A 19,705-nucleotide genomic window follows, 5' to 3' on the forward strand; every position below is an offset into this window, starting at 1 on the left:
AATATTTGGCCTAATATGAGAATTGCACCATATGGAAAGCCCTTTCAGAGAGCTGCCACTTGTTGAACTATTCAAGGTCAGCTGGATTAAAGCATTAGGTTGCTAAGAGAAGAACAAACCAAATTGCGTTCATGGAAGACTGACTTGACTTGTGAGGATGACCACATAATATATTTTCATCATGAGCAAAAGCTATTGGTTTTCAACCCAAATTTGCAAAGAAAATGTTGTGATCCATTTGATAAACACAAGAGACCAACAAAAAGGATAAAAGTGTGTGGCAGTAGCAGGAACAGCGATATCTTGTGGGCTAAGCCTGGTACTTTCACACTAATCTTTGAGGAAAAATGCAATGGCAAATTTCAATGGCTACTTCAATTGCTAATTTCTTTAAACAGGGGTTGACATCAACAAATTTACTGAGAATATATTACATAGTCTCAATAAACAATACTCCAAGCCACAGCTTCATTCTACTTGTCAAACATAGAGAAATTATACTGGCTATTGGGGTGGGTTTGGTGTGGGTTTTGGGTGGGCCATGGCTTTTTATGATTCATTTGGATTCCTCGAATCTTAATTATTGTTAAGAGGTTTGTTCCGAATCGAATATTGGGTACTATACTATTTATTGAATAATATATGAATACTATCAATTGAAATGGCCAATTAGCTTATTTAGAAACATTCCTGCAATGTTATTTTAACTACAGAAACCATTTCAGGACAATCTGAGATGGTGGGTGACATGGCACGATTAATCTATCGTCTAATACTACTAACGTAGCACATACTTTCTAAAGTGCACATCTACACTTTTAAAATCACAGCATCTAACGTAATGGAAAAATGCTCAGACGAAGGAGAAATGTGGTTTGAATCCCAGCCTTCAGATGGGGAAATTAGAGGGATAACAAAGACTCCTCACGGCGGGCACCAAACATGCCTAAGACCACTGATCTGTTGGAGCTTGTTGTTACATTCCTTGGGCACATGGGAGCATAACTTGGAGGCTGTTCAGAGGAACAGAAGGCCTGGCTGCTCCCTTCATCTGGTCTGGTCTGCAGTCCGCTCTCTCAGGTTATGTCCCAAATGGTACCCTATTCCCTATAAAGTGCACTACTTTTGACTAGAGCTCGATGGGCCCTGGTCAAAAGTAGTACTCCTATATAAGGTGCCATTTGGGATGCAGTCTCACTCCATTAGGCCTGCTGAGGAGACCAGAGTGGAGACTCACGTCAACACTCAGTCAAAACACCCTTCACTACTTCCAGTGGTCTAACAGCCCTTGGCCTCTCCTCAGTGGAGCAGGCCTGACCTGACGTGATGAGTGAATGTTAGTGTTAGCCAGCCCTTAGTTCCACTCTGTCCGGAATTATGGAGTGTAATGGCTTCAACTCTGTCAGAGCCACATTGCATCTCTCATATCGGCAACACTAGAGATATCATCACCAGATTGATGGAAACACTGGGAAAGTTTTTTTTTTACTAGCTAGTCTCTGCCAGTAGATAAGGAGAGACAGTCAGATTCCTCACTAGAGGTTTTGGTGTCTCCTGCTGCGGTATAAAGTGAAAACATGCGGTGAGCACACGGCCAAGCCTTCCTAATTATTTTGCCAAAAGTGGAGAGAGATGCAGCATTCTCTGATTAAAAACACGATTCAAATCAAACCACTCATCATTTATACCGAGGATGAAAAGAATGTATAATTAACTTTCCATTTGTTAGATATCTAACACTCCATTTGATCATCGAAAATAGTAACTATGTGATGTATTTTTCTATCTTGATTGCCTTCCTTTAGATCTCACTATGTGTATCATCCTCAGAAACAGTTTTTGATTTTACTTGGGTTGCTTTCCAAATGGTGCCCCTATTCCCTCTATAAAGTACACAACTTTTGACCAGAGCCTTATGAGCCCTGTTCAAAAGTAGCACACTATATTGGAAATAGGGTGCTATTTGAGACACAACTTGATTGGTCCCGTGTTTCAGATTGACAAGCAGCAGTTTGAGGAGACGGTGAGGACGTTGAACAACCTGTATGCTGAGGCAGAGAAGCTGGGAGGCTCGTCGTATCTGGAGGGCTGTCTGGCCTGCCTCACAGCTTACACAATCTTCCTCTGTATGGAGACACACTACGAGAAGGTGAGAGACCTTCACTAATCCACACAACTAGGGTTGCAAAATTCTGTTAACTTTCTCAAAATTCCCAGGTTTTCCCAAAATCCTGGTTGGAAGATTCCCGGAATCAGAAGAGAATAAGCAGCAAATGCAGAATGCTCCAAGCAGGATTTCTGGGAATTTGGGGAAACATACTGGGATTTTGAAACTCTACACAACTTAATGTGTGCTGACTACAAAGCTAGTGCTGACTTGGTAAAGCCAATGTGTTGTACAAAAATACACCCAAGTAATGCTTTGGAATTCTCTGAATTATATTGTGGACCAACACTCTAGAATTGATTGAATAGATTGTAAGCCAGTCAGCAGCCATTTTCTGGAGTCAGAAAGAAATGCCCCCTCATAGAAATTGCTTGATATTATAAGTGCGTTTTGATCCCATATTGAAGGCCCTATTACTGTCATGTAATCCATCAAGATATTTGGTCAATGGGTTTAGCTTTCATGTTGCAAGTTAGTAATTTAGAATTAGTAAGGGGGAACCCAAACTAGTACAGTGATCACATTTCATGGATGTTGAAATGAGATGTGAGGTATTGATATTAATATGATTAATGGCAGAGAGTTAAAATGGCAGAGAGCAGTACAGCTCTAACAATAGCACCCATACAAGCAGATATATACATAATCTAATATGTGATTTTAACATTTAGAGTGAGTATACTGTTACTACACAAAAGCATTTTTTCAGATCCAGCTCTACCGGTTGGCACATACAGTGGTTGCTCAACTAAAAGTTTTGTGATTATGCTGTGGTACTTAGAGGTAATTTGTGGTTTAGGACGGTACCCTGCGTCACCACTTCATTGCCCCAGACCAGCGCAAGGGGGAGTTAGAGCACTAATTATGCTTTTGGGTCCTTCTGTGTCTCTGACAATGAATGGGCGACATAAACCTAAATAGAAACTTATAATTGTGCACAACTTCAGTATTACTTACTAACACTGTTGCTGCACTACGGTCTAAGGCAGTGCAAGCTGTCTTGCTACAGATGCTGGTTCAATACCCATGCCGGACTCGACTGGGAGACCGATGAGATGACTGTAGGTTTTTGGTTTCTCTCCCTCTAAAAACAGAAATAAATAATTCTAAATAGCAAACTGGCTTTATTTACAAATTAGTAGCAATGTCTCACCCCATGTTCAATAATGGCCTTTTTCTCGCTCATTTTACGTTATTTGAAAATGAAATAATCTCAAAAATATCATTTTTTTTAAAACAAATTGATTGTTAATTTAGAATGATATAAAAGCCTTTTGGATATTCTCACAGATATATTATTAAACCTGTTATTGGCAGGACAATATATATCTGTCATGGCACCCGAGGGCACACAATGGGATTGCCTTGCAGTTCTCCAGCTGTATCCACTGAAAATGCACGAGGTTCAAGGCACGAGGGCAGGGGGCACGGGATGGGCTGCAGAAGACAGACTGCCCATGGGGAACAGAGGAGGAGGAGGAGGAGGGAGGGTGGGTGGACCCCCACCCCGCCATACTGGGTAGCACAGAGCAACACTTTAAGGGGCAATGCATTAATAATGGCGCTGACTAGGGAAACGTTCCCGCTATTTTAGCAGGTAACTGGACAATAGACTTGCCTAGATGGAGGGTAGGGGGAGAATTCTATCGTCAAATGTATTTCTAAGTTTCTTTCCAAGTTAAGTAGCATTATTATTATGTATCACATAAGACCGTGATTTGGGGGTCCCATAGGGCAGTGCACAATTGGCCCAGCGTTTCTCTCCCTCTAAATATAGAAATAAATGTTTTGGCCTTTACAAATATTATTTTGGCCTTTATTCAGGTTACAATTGCTCACTTTCGAAATAACCTCCAAAATATCATTATATATTATCAAGTTGATGGCCGGCACCTACATAAAGCTGATTGACTCACTCATTCATGGCTTTGGATCAAAATAAATAGTTTAGTTTATTAATTTGACCATTTAAAAAAACAAGCACACATAAAACTTGAAAAAGCCATACATGCACATTAATAAAATCATCGAGGATAACACACAATAGAGTCTGGGACTTATTTCCATTGTGATCCTCTTTCTTGAGACAAGATGGCTAGACAAGATCGAAAACAGTTAAACACAGTATGGAAGTGAAATAATAAAACAAAAACAGAGAGGAACATATATCTCATCATTCCATTAAGTACCAACATTCTTTCTGATAGTCTTTAATAAAGAAATGTTGTGGTTATCCTGACCTGGACACCGTGTACAGTATTATAATAGCCCATTATTAGAATCCTCCAATGTATGTGTAATTATTGGCGGAGAGTCACGTCATATTTTTCGATATAGTGTAGGTCTGCCATAGGCGACATGAGTCTCACTAGTGTTGAGTAATGTGCTGTTAAAAGTGGTGTAGGTGTTATTTGGTTAGACAAAAATTATGGTGTAGAAATGTTATGCTCTTAGTGTAACCTTTATTTAACTAGGCAAGTCGGTTATAAACAAATTCTTATTTACAAGGACAGCCTACTCCTTCCTCCCCATCGTGGTATTGAATCCTGGCCTCCCACAAGCCCGCGCACGACACAGGGATTCTTTAGCTAAATATCCCAGTACTGTGTAGCCTACTGCCGACCGTCACGTTGTACAGCGCCATATTTTCCGTTCCATCCTAACGGAAACCCAGAGGGTTTTTAGTTTTCCTTGAATATAAGCACCATAATATTAAGCAAATTAATTAAGCAAGTACCAGTCAAAAGTTTGGGCACACCTACTCATTCCAGGTTTTTATTTTATTTCTACATTGTAGAATAATAATGAATACATCACAACTATGAAATAACACATATGGAATCAGTTAAGAACAAATTCTTATTTAGAAGGACAGTCTACTTCCTCCCTGTCGGGGAATTGAACATCAGTCTCCCGCGTGCCCGCACGACGCGGGGATTCTTTAGCTAAGTAGCCCAACACTGTAGCCTACTCCTGACCGTCACTTTGTACAGCACCATATTTTCCATATCATCCTTACGGAAACACAGAGGTTTTTCTTGGATTAGAAACACCATAATATTAATCAAATGAATTAAGCAACATTTCTTAAAATCAGTCCCATATAGTATATAGTATGTTCTTACAAAAAAAGGATTTAAATTCTCTAGTACAGCCACTATTGAAGGCTATAAAATGCTTCTCAAAGATGCCCTCTGGTGGTCAAACTAGCAATAACATTAATGGCACCAGTGGTTGGCACTTAAATAACGTTCCATAGAATTCTGCGGCACCACGCAAACTGTGCTGCACTACGCTGCAATTTTTACAGGACGAACCACTGCACAACCATATAGGAATTTATTTATTCCTGTGATGCATTGACTTAGGCTCCTCGTGGGAGTCATATGAAATCAAATGTATTTATAAAGCCCTTTTTACATCAGCTGATGTCACAAACTGCTTATACAGAATCCCAGTCTAAAACCCCAAACAGCAAGCAATGCAGATGTAGAAGCACGTTGGCTAGGAAAAACTCCATAGAAAGGCAGGAACCTAGGAAGAAACCTAGAGAGGAACCAGGCTCTGAGGAGTGGCCAGTCTTCTTCTGGCTGTGCTGGGTGGAGATTATAAGAGTACATGGCCATTAAAACCAGATTGTTCTTCAAGATGTTCAAATGTTCATAGATGACCAGCAGGGTCAAATAATAGTCACTGTGGTTGGTCGTAGAGGGTACAACAGGTGAGTAAATGTCAGTTGGCTTTTCATAGCCGAGCATTCAGAGGTCGAGACAGCAGGTGCAGTAGGGTGAGAGAAGGAGGGAGAAAGAGGGAGAGAGGGTCGAAACAGCAGTTCCGGGACAAGGTAGTGTGTCCGGCTAACCGGTCAGGGTTCCATAGCCGCAGGCAGAACAGTTGAAACTGGAGCAGCAGCACGACAAGGTAGCACGTTAGCACATCTGGTGAACAGGTCAGGGTTCCATAGCCACAGGCAAAACAGCAGAAACTGGATCAGCATAGAGAGAGGGTGCATACTTAAGTTCACACAGGACAACAGATAAGACAGTAGAGTTTCACCAGATAGGACAGACTGACCCTAGCCCCCCCAGCACATAGACTATTGCAGCATAGATACTGGGGGCTGAGGGGACACTGTGGCCCCGTCCGACGATACCCCGGACAGGGCCAACCAGGCAGGATAACCCCACCAAATTTACCAAAGTACAGCCCCCACACCACTAGAGGGATATCTACAGACCACCAACTTACTACCCTGAGACAAGGCTGAGTAAAGCCCACGGATATCTTCTTGACCGCACAAGCCCGAGGGAGAACATAACCGGACAGGAAGATCACGTCAGTGACTAAAACCACTCAAGTCGAGTGTAACGAAAAAAGCTTGGTACGACGTGATGCACCCCTCCTAGGAACAGCATGAAAGAGCACTAGTAAGCCAGTGATTCAGCCCACGTAATAGCGTCAGCGGCAGGGAATCACAGGGGAAAGAGGGAAGCAGGCCAGGTGGAGGCAGCAAGGGTGGTTCGTCACTCCAGTGCCTTGCCGTGCACCCCAATAAGAAATACGTGTTATGTCCCTTTAATCTCTCCTTCCTCTTGATTTGTGCCAGTGTTAATTACATCAACACTTTTTTAGGACGAAAAATACGTCAACCACCTATTTTTCCTTATTAAAACTATAATGATGAAGAGACGAGATGCCCCGGAAAAAAACAAAGTATTGCAAATTACTTTTCATTTTAGTCAACGAAAATGTGACGAGATATGAATTCCACGTCAGACTAATGGCCATTAATTTGACATGAAGCTCCTTTTCATTTGTTTTGTCCAATCATAAGCATGTATGAAGTATATTTCATGTCAATTCTGACAATTTGAGGATTGTTCAGTTGTGCGGTCTGATTGAGCTGATCTGCCCAGCTCTCCCACACAGATCCCAGGTGGTCACTTCCGTCACTTGTCAATCTTTTGAACTGATGCAAAGAAAGGATACCTCAACTAGAGACCATGTTTACTCTCATGTAGGCTATTTTTGCTTTAATCACATTAGAAGCTCTGTTTCCCATGTGCGCTGTTATTCATTCATCTATGTTGCCGCTTTTTCGTCGTGGTCCGCAAATACGAGCTGCAGTTGCTTTTTTCCTGTGGCAAAAACAAATTAGTTAAATATTACGAGTAGAGTAATACTTCTGCCATTTTTGCAAAGCTCAAATTCTCTTCTGTTCAAGGAAACCACTGTTATTTACCCCCTTGATTATGATGGGGAGAAAATCTGAGCTATAAATTGTTTCCAAGATGGCGTAGCAGTTAGACGTCTTTGTCTTTGTCCTGTCATGTCCCTTTTATATATATTTTTATATATTTGTCTTCGCATATCGTTTTTAAATATCTTCCTAAAACTCTAAAGCTCTCAACAGCTCCCTAAAGCTCTCAACAGTTTGTACAATGTGACTCAAACCAGAGCATAACGGACCTATTTTACTCTCCATACCCCCGGATTCCTACCGCAAACTCGGAACCTTTTCATCTGGATCTTCGCAATCCCTGGTGACTACTCCTGGCTAGCGTTTCCATCCCGGAGCAAGCACCAATTAGCCTGAAGCTAGCCCGGCTTGGGCTCCTGGGCTACAATATCCGGACCCCTTCTACTGCCGGTACTGGGCACGGAACCCCGCCGATCCTCTACGACTGGAATACCATCATAATCTGCCCGAGGATTCCAACAGGCACCTCAGGCACGATGTCCGCTGAAGGCCCATTCTGCTAACCGTGGCCTGCTAGCTATCTAGAGCTGCTTGGAACCCTAGTAATCCACGACTGGTCTATTGACGTCACCGCACGAGGAGGCGAAAACAGACTTGCCTCCATCGCGACGTCCCCCAAAGGCCCTTCTGCTAACTTGCTAGCCCCGGTCTGCTAACTGCTAGCTTGCTAGCCCCGGTCTGCTGATCTGCTTGCTTGCTAACCCCGGCCTGCTAACTGCTAGCTTGTTAGTCCCGGCCTACTAACTGCTAACTTGTTAGCCCCGGCCTGCTAACGGTCTGACTCGCCGTGTCCCCAGCCAGCCCAACCACTCACTGGACCCATATGATCACTTGGCTACGCATGCCTCTCTCTAATATCAATATGCCTCGTCCATTACTGTCCTGGTTAGTGATTACTGTCTTATTTCACTTTAGAGCCTCTAGCCCTGCTCAATATGCCTTAACCAACCATGTTGTTCCACCTCCTACATATGCGATGACATCACCTGGTTTAAACATCTCTAGAGACTATATCTCTCTCTTCATTACTCAATACCTAGGTTTACCTCCAATGTATTCTCTTCCTACCATACCTTTTGTCTGTACACTATGCCTTGAATCTATGCTATCGTGCCCAGGGACCTGCTCTTTTTACTCTCTGTTCCGAACGTGCAAGACGGCCAGTTCGTATAGCCTTTATCCTTACCCTTATCCTACTTTTCTCTGTTCCTCTGATGATGTAGAGGTTAATCCAGGACCTGCAGTGTCTAGCTTCACTCCTACTCCCCAGATGCTCTCATTTGTTGACTTCTGTAACCGTAAAAACCTTGGTTTCATGCATGTTAACATTAGAAGCCTACTCCCTAAGTTTCTTTTACTCACTGCTTTAGCACACTTTGCCAACCCGGATGTCTTAGCTGTGTCTGAATCCTGGTTTAGGAAAACCACCAAAAACCCTGAAATCTCCATCTCTAACTATAACATTTTCCGCCAAGAAAGAACTGCCAAAGGGGGCGGTGTTGCAATCTACTGCAGAGAGAGCCTGCAGAGTTCTGTCTTACTATCCAGGTCTGTCCCCAAACAATTCAAGCTTCTACTTCTAAAAATTCACATTTCCAGAAACAAGTCTCTCACTGTTGACGCTTGCTATAGACCACCCTCTGCCCCCAGCTGTGCCCTTGACACCATATGTGAATTGATTGCCCCCCATCTATCTTCTGAGCTCGTGCTACTAGGTGACCTAAACTGGGACATGCTTAACACCCCGGCCATCCTACATTCTAAGCTTGATGCCCTCAATCTCACACAAATGATCAATGAACCTACCAGGTACAACCCCAAATCCGTAAACATGGGCACCCTCATAGATATCATCCTAACTAACTCGCTAAGTAGATGGTGAGGGAGGCACTTTTAAAGAATAACCAGGCATCATCTTAAATAAGCTTGCTCCATTCAAAACAAATTGAGCTAGGAATAGATATAGTCCTTTGTTCACTCCAGACCTGTCTGCCCTTGACCAGCACAAAAACATTCTGTGGCGTTCTGCATTAGCTCCCCACAAATGTAAAATCATTAGATTGGTTTAGGCATGGATTAGCTTGAGGGAGTTTCCTTATGCCAGACATTGCCTTTCAAATCCATGATGGGAAGTGAAAAAATGTAAGCAACCTTTGGGAACATGTATAGAGGTGAAATAGGGTTATGTACAGTGCATTCGGAAAGTATTCAGACCCTTTGACTTTTTCCACATTTTGTTATATTACAGCCTTATTCTAAAATGTATTAAATTGTCCCCCCTCCCCCTCATCAATCTACACACAATACCCCATAATGACAAAGCAAAAACAAGTTTTTAGAAATTTCTGCAAATGTATATTAAAAGAAAGTATTCAGACCCTTTACTCAGTAAAATGTTGAAGCACGTTTGGCACCGATTACAGCAAGTCGTCTTGGGTATGACGCTACAAGATTGGCACAACTGTATTTGGGGAGTTTCTCCCATTCTTCGATGCAGATGTTCTCAAGCTCTGTCATGTTGGATGGGGAGAGTCACTGCACAGCTATTTTCAGGTCTCTCCAGAGATGTTCGATCGGTTTCATGTCCGGGCACTGGCTGGGCCACTCAAGGACATTCAGAGACTTGTCCCGAAGCCACTCATGTGTTGTCTTGGCTGTGTGCTTAGGGTCGTTGTCCTTTTGGAAGGTGAACCTTCTCCCCAGTCTGAGGCCCTGAGTGCTCTGGAGCAGGTTTTCATCAAGGATCTCTCTGTACTTTTCTCTGTTCATCCTTCCCTCGATCCTGACTAGTCTCCCAGTACCTGCAGATGAAAAAATCCCCACAGCATGATGCTGCAAACACCATGCTACACCGTAAGGATGGTGCCAGGTTTCCTCCAGATGTGACGCTTGGCATTCAGGCCAAAGACTCCAATCTTGGTTTCAACAGACCAGAGAATCTTGTTTCTCATTGTCTGAGAGTCCTTTAGGTGCCTTTTAGCAAACTCCAAGCGGGCTGTCGTGCCTCTTACTGAGGAGCTGCTTCCGTCTGGCCGCTACCTTAAAGGCCTGATTGGTGGATTGCTATAGATAGATGGTTGTCCTTCTGGAAGGTTCTCCCACCTCCACAGAGGAACTCTGGAGCTCTGTCAGAGTGACCATCGGGTACTTGGTCACCTTCCTGACCAAGGCCCTTCTCCCCCGATTGCTCAGTTTGGACGGGCAGCCTGCTCTATGTAGAATCTCGGTGGTTCCAAACTTCAATGCTGCAGACATTTTTTGGTACCCTTTTGTTTTTTGCTCTGACATGCACAGTTAACTGTGGGACCTTATATAGACGGGTGTGTGCCTTTCCAAATCACGTCGAATCAATTGAATTTACCACAGGTGGACTCCAATCAAGTTGTAGAAACATCTCAAGGATGATCAATGGAAACAGGATGCACCTTAGCTCAATTTTGAGTCTCATAGCAAAGGGTCTGAATACTTATGTAAATAAATATATTATTTTAAATGTTTTATAAATGTGCAAATATGTTGCTTTGTCATTATGTGGTATTGTGTAGATTGAGGAAAAAAATGTTAATTAATCCATTTCAGAATAAGGCTGTAACGTAACAAAATGTGGAAAAGGTCAAGGGGTCTGAATACTTTCCGAATGCACAGTATGTCAGACAGCTGGTTATATAGGCCAATACACGGTACAGCCTGTTTCCCAAAAATGCCCAATAAAAGCTTTCCAATTGGTGTCATTCATATTTGTCTTATACTGTGCCAGAGAAAAGTTGTAGTTCTGAATTTTTATATTTTATGAGTGCTCATGTAGATGGAAGTCAAGTTTTAAATGACTTTTCAACTGAGCACACCCATAAAATTGGCTACCGGTGGCATAGCAAAGACCAGGGGTGGCTCCTCCAGCCCACTTAGAACAGGAAAGTGCTAAAATTTCTACAAACCTATTTTTTGCTTTTGTCATTATGGTGTATTGTGTGTAGATGTATTTTTCTTGAAACCTATTTATTTAACTTGGCAAGTCAGTTAAGAACAAATTCTTATTTACAATGACGGTCTACCCCGACCAAACCCTAACCCGGACGACGCTGGGCTAATTGTCCTCCGCCCTATGGGACTCCCAATCACAGCCAGTTGTGATACAGCCCAGGATTGAACCAGGGTCTGTAGTGACGCCTCTAGCGCTGAGATGCTGTGCCTTAGACCGCTGCGCCACTTGGGATGAAGGAAGAAAACAATTTAATTGATTTTAGAATAAGGCTGTAGCATAACAAAATGTGGAAAAAGTCAAGGGGTCTGAATAGTTTCTAAAGGCACTGTATGAATTAATGTTTGTAAAATGTAAAAAATAAAAATAAAAATGTGTTTAAAACAAATTATAATAATAAGTAAACGTTGAGAGATGACAGTCTACCAGTAGGCTACCCCTTGTTTTGTGAAAGCAAATGTTCTAAGTTAAAAGTACATTTGATGTAATAAATTCTAATAATGTAATCTTCTAACATGCAACTATTCAAATCAAATTTATTTATAATATCCCTTCGTACATCAGCTGATATCTCAAAGTGCTGTACAGAAACCCAGTCTAAAACCTCAAACAGCAAGCAATGCAGGTGTAGAAGCACGGTGGCTAGGAAAAACTCCCTAGAAAGTCCAAAACCTAGGAAGAAACCTAGAGAGGAACCAAACTATGTATATTCAACCAAAACTATGTATGAGAAGGTAAGTTGGAAAACTGAAAAAGTTTTTTCTTCTTATTGTCTCTTTTCAGGTTTTGAAGAAGATTGCTAAGTTCATCCAGGAGCAGAATGATAAGATCTATGCTCCACGAGGTCTGCTCCTCACTGACCCTATTGAGCGAGGCCTCCGAGTTGTATCCTTCTTCAGAAAGCAGTGTGATAGCCATTAAAGCAACGTGTCTGGAAAGATAAAAAAATGGCACCCTTTGAAGGGCACTACTTTGTAAAGTAGTGCACTATATATTGGGAATAGTGTGCCTTTGGAATGCAGCCTCAATATGTGCTACGTTCACGGGTTAAACAAGGTACTATATTTAGAATTAGAAAATCAGAAAATAAGTGTTGTGCTTTTTTTCAGTGATATTTCCTTTATGCGTTTCTTAGGTTTCGTCATGCAGGCTGATGTATATTTAAGTCAGGGCTGGGCTAGCTCCATGTTGATGTGTGCTGTGTAGTACTAGTTAGAACAATTAAGTTTCACATTGTCCTGCTGCTGGTGTGTGACCGAGTTGGTGTTTCCACATGTGCATCCCAAATGGCACCCTATTCCCATTACAGTGTGCTACTTTTGACCAGAACCCCATAGGGATGAGGGTGCCATTTGGGACGCATTACCCAGGGCTCTGTGTGGTGTGCTCCCCTCTCGAACCCCTGCCTGTAAATGGAAACCAGGAGTCTGGGCAGCTCACAGTGGTACCCTGTAATAATACCAGATAAAAGTTATATTTAATCAATTTCATCTGCTCAAAATCAGAGGGTGCAGAAATGGTCTACGTTCTCCAAGTGTATGGGGTGCAGCCTGAGTGACTGACTCAACATCCAAAATGAATTGTACTGAGGGCTGGAGCAGGCAGTGAAATATGACTGAAATCGTTTACAGCTGAGGACCTCTTGTATGATTTCATTGTCTGCATCCCAAATGGCACCGTATGGGGCTCTGATCAAAAGTAGTGCACTATTTAGGGAATAGGGTGTCATTTGGAAAGCAGACCTTGGTTTTATGGCGACCTCCTGGATTATTTCTCCAGCACTGCAGAGCTGCTGATTTTGGCCTGGGAGCGGCTGTGATAGCAGAGTGGAGATTGACAGGAATGTCACACCTGCCCTGTTTCCCCCCCCATGTCTTCTCAATGCACCTGAACAAGTAATGTCTGCATTTTCGAGTGTCTGATTTGATGTTTTGACTATTGCTGCCCAAGTGCTTAACTCACAGCAGTATGCGTCTGTAGATGTCATATTTTAGAGGAATTCTGCATTGCCTTTAACTAAACATGATCAAGGTTGAAGTAACCATCTTTGAAGACAGGAGCCTGGGCAGATAAAATCTTCAGTACTATGGTGAGTTTCAAGACATGGTCATGTCACACAGGATGTGTACAACATCCTGTGCATATGTCTCATGTATTCATGGCCGTTCTGTATTACTTTCCAAATGACTCTGGAGCAATCTGAGGAAGAATACTGTCAAAAAACTGCGCAAAGGGTGAAATCTATAAGTATTTGAGTAGTGAGTGCGTGAGAGCAATTTCTTTAATCTAATGATGGATAGATGTGGCATGTTATTGAATTGAAATATGGCTGCTCTTGCTTTCCAAGACTGGAATTTATATTCTTCTTGGTTTCACCCCATGCTGTTACGAAAATCATTGAGACCAAGTCATTGTCCCACAGCAATTTGTATTTACTCTCATGCTGTGCAGTTCCCATCTACCATGCTCTGTACAGTATCACGCCTCTCCGTTATGGGTTTTGAACATCGGAGAGTTAATTAAAATGTACTGGCAGACAGCACAGGGTTTTTCTCCCAATGTATTTCAAGAGGACTACATATGTCATGAATCTATTCGCCTCAATCAAGCACATCTGTCCGCCTTGTGTAGGTTATTGCATATGACAAAGAACATCATTTCCCCCATTTAAGATCGCGACTATTTTCAACAACAACTGTCACGCTGCGAAACTGTTTGCGAACTCTTAATGACAATGTCTCAACCTGGTGTTTTTCAACAGACACTTCAGTCAAGCCAAACCCAAACTGTCTCTGTTAATGTTCTGCATGTAGAGAGAGCAACAATTCTTTAATGGATCTGCTGAAGAAACATGGCCCTGGTTGTTCATCAAGTGCTGGTTCAGCTCTGGCCTGGTGGAACAAAGTGCATACAGGGGTTATTATTTTCATTAGAAATTCCTGACGGGCACCTCTATACATGTAATTGTGAGGAATGTAAACTGCTCTTTTATAAGTAGCTGTTGAGAGAAATCCGTTGGACCATTGCCATGGTCTTTTAGGCAATCTGTCCTTCCGTCTGTGCAGCAGGCCCACTGGAAAGGCCCAATGTGAAGTGTTGCGATAGCATTGTCCCGCTACTCTGCTGCATGCTCTTCCTTACATAGCAGAGCAGAAGGCCCCGATGGCGGACCTCAGTGGACCTGTTGTGGAATTTCACTGTTCAGGGTGAAGTGTGTGATGAATGGTCCTCTGGTGTAATTGCACCAGACCGCAGTGTAGGAAAACAGGCATTCAGCAGTTAATGGTTTCAAAATGAGTCATTAACAGATGGAGGTGCCAAGTCTATCTCCCTATGCTCCTCCACCACAGTGCTCACTATTCAGGAGCAGGACCAATGCGCTGTGTGTTGTACTGGTTCTTCCGGGTGCCAACCTGCCAGCACACTGACTAGCACTGCTTTAGAGAGCGGGCACCTGGACTATCTTGACCTTCAAATCATTAGTCTTTGGAGAGAATAAATGCTGTCAATTGTGAATATGTGAAAGGGTTTATGATATTTAAAATAAAGATACATGTTTTCTCTGAAGAACAACTTTGAAATGACCGAATAGCTTTGATATAACAGAAGTTGATGATACAGTCAAGTAGTAACTAGTGCACATTGTTGAGCACAGTGATGTATGATGGTGGGTGTTTAGAGCCATAGAGATGAGTAGCTAGCTAACTGTGACATTTCTTTGGCAGATCCCAAAAAATAAACTATGGCTTCACTAAAAACGTCACTGAAGTTTATCTGCATCCTACTGGCTGCCGTTTTGTCTTACATTTTTTTTTTTCCTGCTGTTTAAGGGTGTTTTTTTCTCACTGACCTTTTCACTTTTGGCAGATCCCAGACTGACTGGACAAGAGCTCTTGAGGGGCTGGTTCTATCTGGTTCTGGCTCTGCTCAGCATCACCTGGGGCCTCATTTATCAAAGGTGCGTTCACACAAAAAATAGTCTAAACCTTGCGTATGCCAGTTTTCCCTCAAATGTTGGTATTTATCCATTTTGAACTTGAAGGGAAAGTGTGCTTATCTCCACGGAAATCTCAGACCAGCCGTACGCACAACTTCTAGTGGTAGATCAACATGTATCGCAAGCAAATATTGTTATTTTGAGAAAAAAATGTAGGTGTTTGATGCACAATAATTATAATAATGGTAGGCTAATAAAAACATAAAGGCCTAATGATAGAACAGATGCATTTGCTGTTGGTAAGGAGATCACATAGCAGCATGTAGCCTAATGCGTCTCTTTTACTTGTATTATATAAGCCTAAATTATAATCATATAGCAGGACATGTCTCTCCTTTTCCACTCTTAGCGGCGTTGGTGGAAAGAGGATCTTTCTGGTTTTCAGGGATACAGTATTTTCAACCTAACTTCTGTTTCTCCTGGAGAAAGGAGGAGAGCCAAACATGCTCAAAAGTAAATAGACCGGTAGCCTATTTAAATTTGACAGTGTGTAGGATACAGTATTGCCACATCATAGCCTATTTCAATTCAGAGCATATACCAAAGCAGGAGATAGAAACACAATTATCTACTTCAAAATATTGAACAGGAATTAGTATTTTCCATAGAAGTGTGCTGTAGCATTTACTTTTGAGCTGTTCAAATAGGGAATCAAACTTTCAGAATGTGCTACCAGTGTTTGGCACTCTCTATAGGCTGCATGCATTTTTTGTTTGAAAAAGGTAAGTATTCTGCCCTCAGCTCTACATAAACGTGATAAAATGTGCCATTGCACTTTCTTTTAGAAACTGTCATGGCCCAGTTCCAACATCTCCAAATCATACATCAAATGAGGGTGTTCTTATTACCATAAAAGGTAACAAAAACGTTCGTATATGTTGTGTGCAGTAGTTTGATAAATCCCAATAATTTAGTTGTGCATGCAAATCCTAGCATCCCCACGTACGGCAGAATTTAGTGAGAAATGTACGCACGGTTGATAAATGAGGCCCCTGGTCCTGGGTAGGTGGGACCACCACCGCACCTCCAGACTGAGGACCACCTGAAACTTTAGCCTGCAGAACATCATACCAGCCCTCCTGGCTCCCATCCAGGATCCACATCTACTTTCTGACTACTGCGTCTCTACAATCTCCCCTGTACTCGACTCCCTCACACTGTTCTATACTCCACTCAACTAACGCATGTACAGTATATGATGCTGGGGCTGTATTACACATTAAAATCCTAAAGGCCCCTCTAAAGTGAAATAAGATACGATTTGACAGTTAGGTTGTTTTCTGTAATACATCCCCAGACTCCTAATCTTCTAAAAATGTATTTCCTATCTCTGTATTTCTAACCATTTACTTACTGTATCTTAAGTCTGTTTACTTTTGCCTGTACAGAGATCGCTTGCTTTACAAAACCAAATGGCCCAAATTATGCTTGCATTCTTCTTGCATGTTGCATCAATGCTCAGATGGTCCTTTTGTAAAACGTAAATGTGCCGTGCACAGTGTTTGTTTGGTGACTACTGTTCATTTTGCCGTGCGTTGATTGACAAGTTTGTATGTGTGTGGGTAGGCTATGTCTAGCTATGTAAGCACATTTGATTGCCTTCAAGTGAAGCGTTAGGCCGAGAAGTGCTCTTGTTTGTCTCCAGTGCCTGTAGTTTCTGTGAAGATTGCCTCTGTCAGCTCAGTGGGTTCAGGTCAAGTGTATCTTAGCATACTATTTTAGCAGCCATCTTATTTAGCTTATCCTAACTTTTGCTCGCTTTATTTCCGGCAGCAAGCATGTTAAAAATCGAAGACGATTCCTAAACAACCTCAACTTCTTGATTTCTTTGTTTTTTGTATCGATCAATTGTATGAATGAAGGACATTAGATTGTTAACTTTTGGTGATGATATAGATATACATTGACAATACGTGGGTTAAACACAATGATTAATATAAACCCTGGATTGCTGATGTATTGGTGTATTGGCCAATGAAAGGCTTTGAAGCCAAAGGTCGGCCATAGTGGCACTCCTCAGAAGAAGCCATTTTCAATTAAATGTATCGAAGACAAAATTACATGTATTTAAGTATTTTTTTATTGTAGTGGGGATGGTAGCATTAGAACTTTAAAAAAATTATACTTTGACAAATGTTTTTAAAAATACAGTACTGGTCAAAAGTTTGGACACCTACTCTCTCAAGGGTTTTTCATTATTTTTTACTATTTTCTACATTGTAGAATAATAGTGACGACATCAAAACCATGGAATTATGTAACTCAAAATATATTTTTTATTTGAGATTCTCAAAGTAGCCACCTTGATGGCAACTTTGCATACTCTCAACCAGCTTCACCTGGAATGCTTTTCCAACAGTCTTGAAGGAGTTCCCACATATGCTGAGCACTTGTTGGTTGCTTTTCCTTCACTCTGTGGTCCAACTCATCCCAAACCATCTCAATTGGGTTGTGGTCAGGTGATTGTGGAGGTCAGGTCATCTGATGCATAACTTTCCTTCTTGGTCAAATAGCCCTTACACAGCCTGGAGGTGTGTTGGGTCATTGTCTTATTGAAAAACAAATGATAGTCCCACTAAGTGCAAACCAGATGGGTTGGTGTATCGCTGCTTTAAGTGTGCCTTGAATTCTAAATAAATCACTGACAGTGTCACCAGAAAAGCACCATCACACCTCCTCCCCCATTCTTCATGGTGGGATCCACACATACGGAGATCATCCGTTCACCTACTCTGCGTCTCACAAAGAAAGCAGTTGGAACCAAAAATCTCAAATCTGGACTCATCAGACCAAAGGACAGATTTCCACCGGTCTAATATCCATTGCTCATGTTTCTTGGGCCAAGCAAGTCTCTTCTTATTATTGGTTTCCTTTAGTAGTGGTTTCTTTGCAGCAAATTGACAATGAAGGCCTAATTCACAGAGTCTCCTCTGAACAGTTAATGTTGACATGTCTGTTACTTGAACTCAGTGAAGCATTTATTTGGGCTGCAATTTCTGAGGCTGGTAACTCTAATGAACTTATCCTCTGCAGCAGAGTTAACTCAGGGTCTTCCCTTCCTGTGGAGGTCCTCATGGGAGCCAGTTCCATAATAGCGCTTGGTGGTTTTTACGACTGCACTTAAAGACATTGTCAAAGATCTTGAAATTTTCCAAATTGACTACTTTGTGTGTGGCTACTTTGAAATCTAAAATTTATTTTGATTTGTTTAACACTTTTTTTGGTTACTGCCATATGTGTTATTTCATAGTTTTGATGTCTTCACTATTATTCTACAATGTAGAAAATAGTAAAAATAAAGAAAAACCCTTGAATGTGTAGGTGTGTCCAAACTTTTCTCTGGTACTGTATATATTTGTATGTTTCATAATTATTTTTTATGTTTAGCTTACATAATGTAATTTTGAAGTATGCTTTACGGAGTCTGTAATGGAATAAATGTGGATAAAACTAATTTGGACTTTTCTATAGCTTCCAAAATATTTTTTTACCATTGTTGGGGTGTCAAGATGGAGGTGTGGTGGCTTCAAAACAGCTCCTTGTCAGTCATCTAGTTTATAAGTAATTGGTTAAATTTGACATTGCTCCATGGAATTACATCCATTTCATAATGTGTTTTGAATGTTAAATGCTGAGTTTCTTCTGTCTGACTGAAATCTGTTAGTGCTATATTACAGATAATCTAACACTACAGAAATGTCCAACTATAGATTTTATGGAACATTTTGAGGTAGGTTATAATGAAAGTCAGATTACTTATTCTCATATATTGTAAATATTATTTCAATGTATTCTGAAAATGGCAATCTTGAGCAAAATGAAAATGTATTTAATTTGGCCTTTTTAACATTAAACTCATTAATTTGATAAATTAGTATACCTTTTTATATGTATTTTTTTTTTAGTTCAAATGCAAACTGTTTCTTAACTTGTGAATTGTATCATAATAAATCAAACGTATACTTCTTCTACACTTCTGGATGATGCAGAAAATCATTTGGATGTTTTAGCTTAAAGGGGCAATTCCACAGTTGAAACAATAACAAAGTGTTTCTCCCCACCACTGTTTCGGTAAAAAGCTCAAATTCATAGACAGAGCTATAGTGGTTAGAGCGTTGGGCCAGTAACCGAAAGGTTGCTGAATTGAATCCCCGAGCTGACAAGGTGAACATCTATCATTCTGCCCCTGAACAAGGCAGTTAACCCACTGTTCCTAGGGCGTCATTGTAAATAAGGATTTGTTCTTAACTGACTTTCCTAGTTAAAGGTTGAATAAATAAAAAATATCTTAAAGGATTGACA

At 41.4% G+C, this 19,705-nt stretch overlaps 1 protein-coding gene across 2 annotated transcripts in view; it reads left to right on the plus strand.

Annotated features, from left to right (window-relative positions):
• The window catches only part of LOC135543973 (golgin subfamily A member 7-like), a 38,062-nt gene extending 18,686 nt beyond the window's left edge, over positions 1-19,376 (plus strand). The window contains exons 3-6 of one of the 2 annotated variants that reach the window (XM_064971287.1): positions 1,997-2,149; positions 12,190-12,291; positions 13,438-13,495; positions 15,274-19,376. In XM_064971287.1, the coding sequence (XP_064827359.1) occupies positions 1,997-2,149; positions 12,190-12,291; positions 13,438-13,479 (297 nt within the window). In that variant the 3' untranslated portion in view covers positions 13,480-13,495; positions 15,274-19,376. The remainder of the gene's footprint in view (positions 1-1,996; positions 2,150-12,189; positions 12,292-13,437; positions 13,496-15,273) is intronic. The other variant, XM_064971294.1, reaches the window with a different exon arrangement.
• Positions 19,377-19,705: the final 329 nt, after the last annotated feature.

This window comes from Oncorhynchus masou, chromosome 1 (genome assembly GCF_036934945.1).
Source record: "Oncorhynchus masou masou isolate Uvic2021 chromosome 1, UVic_Omas_1.1, whole genome shotgun sequence".
NCBI lineage: Eukaryota > Metazoa > Chordata > Actinopteri > Salmoniformes > Salmonidae > Oncorhynchus > Oncorhynchus masou.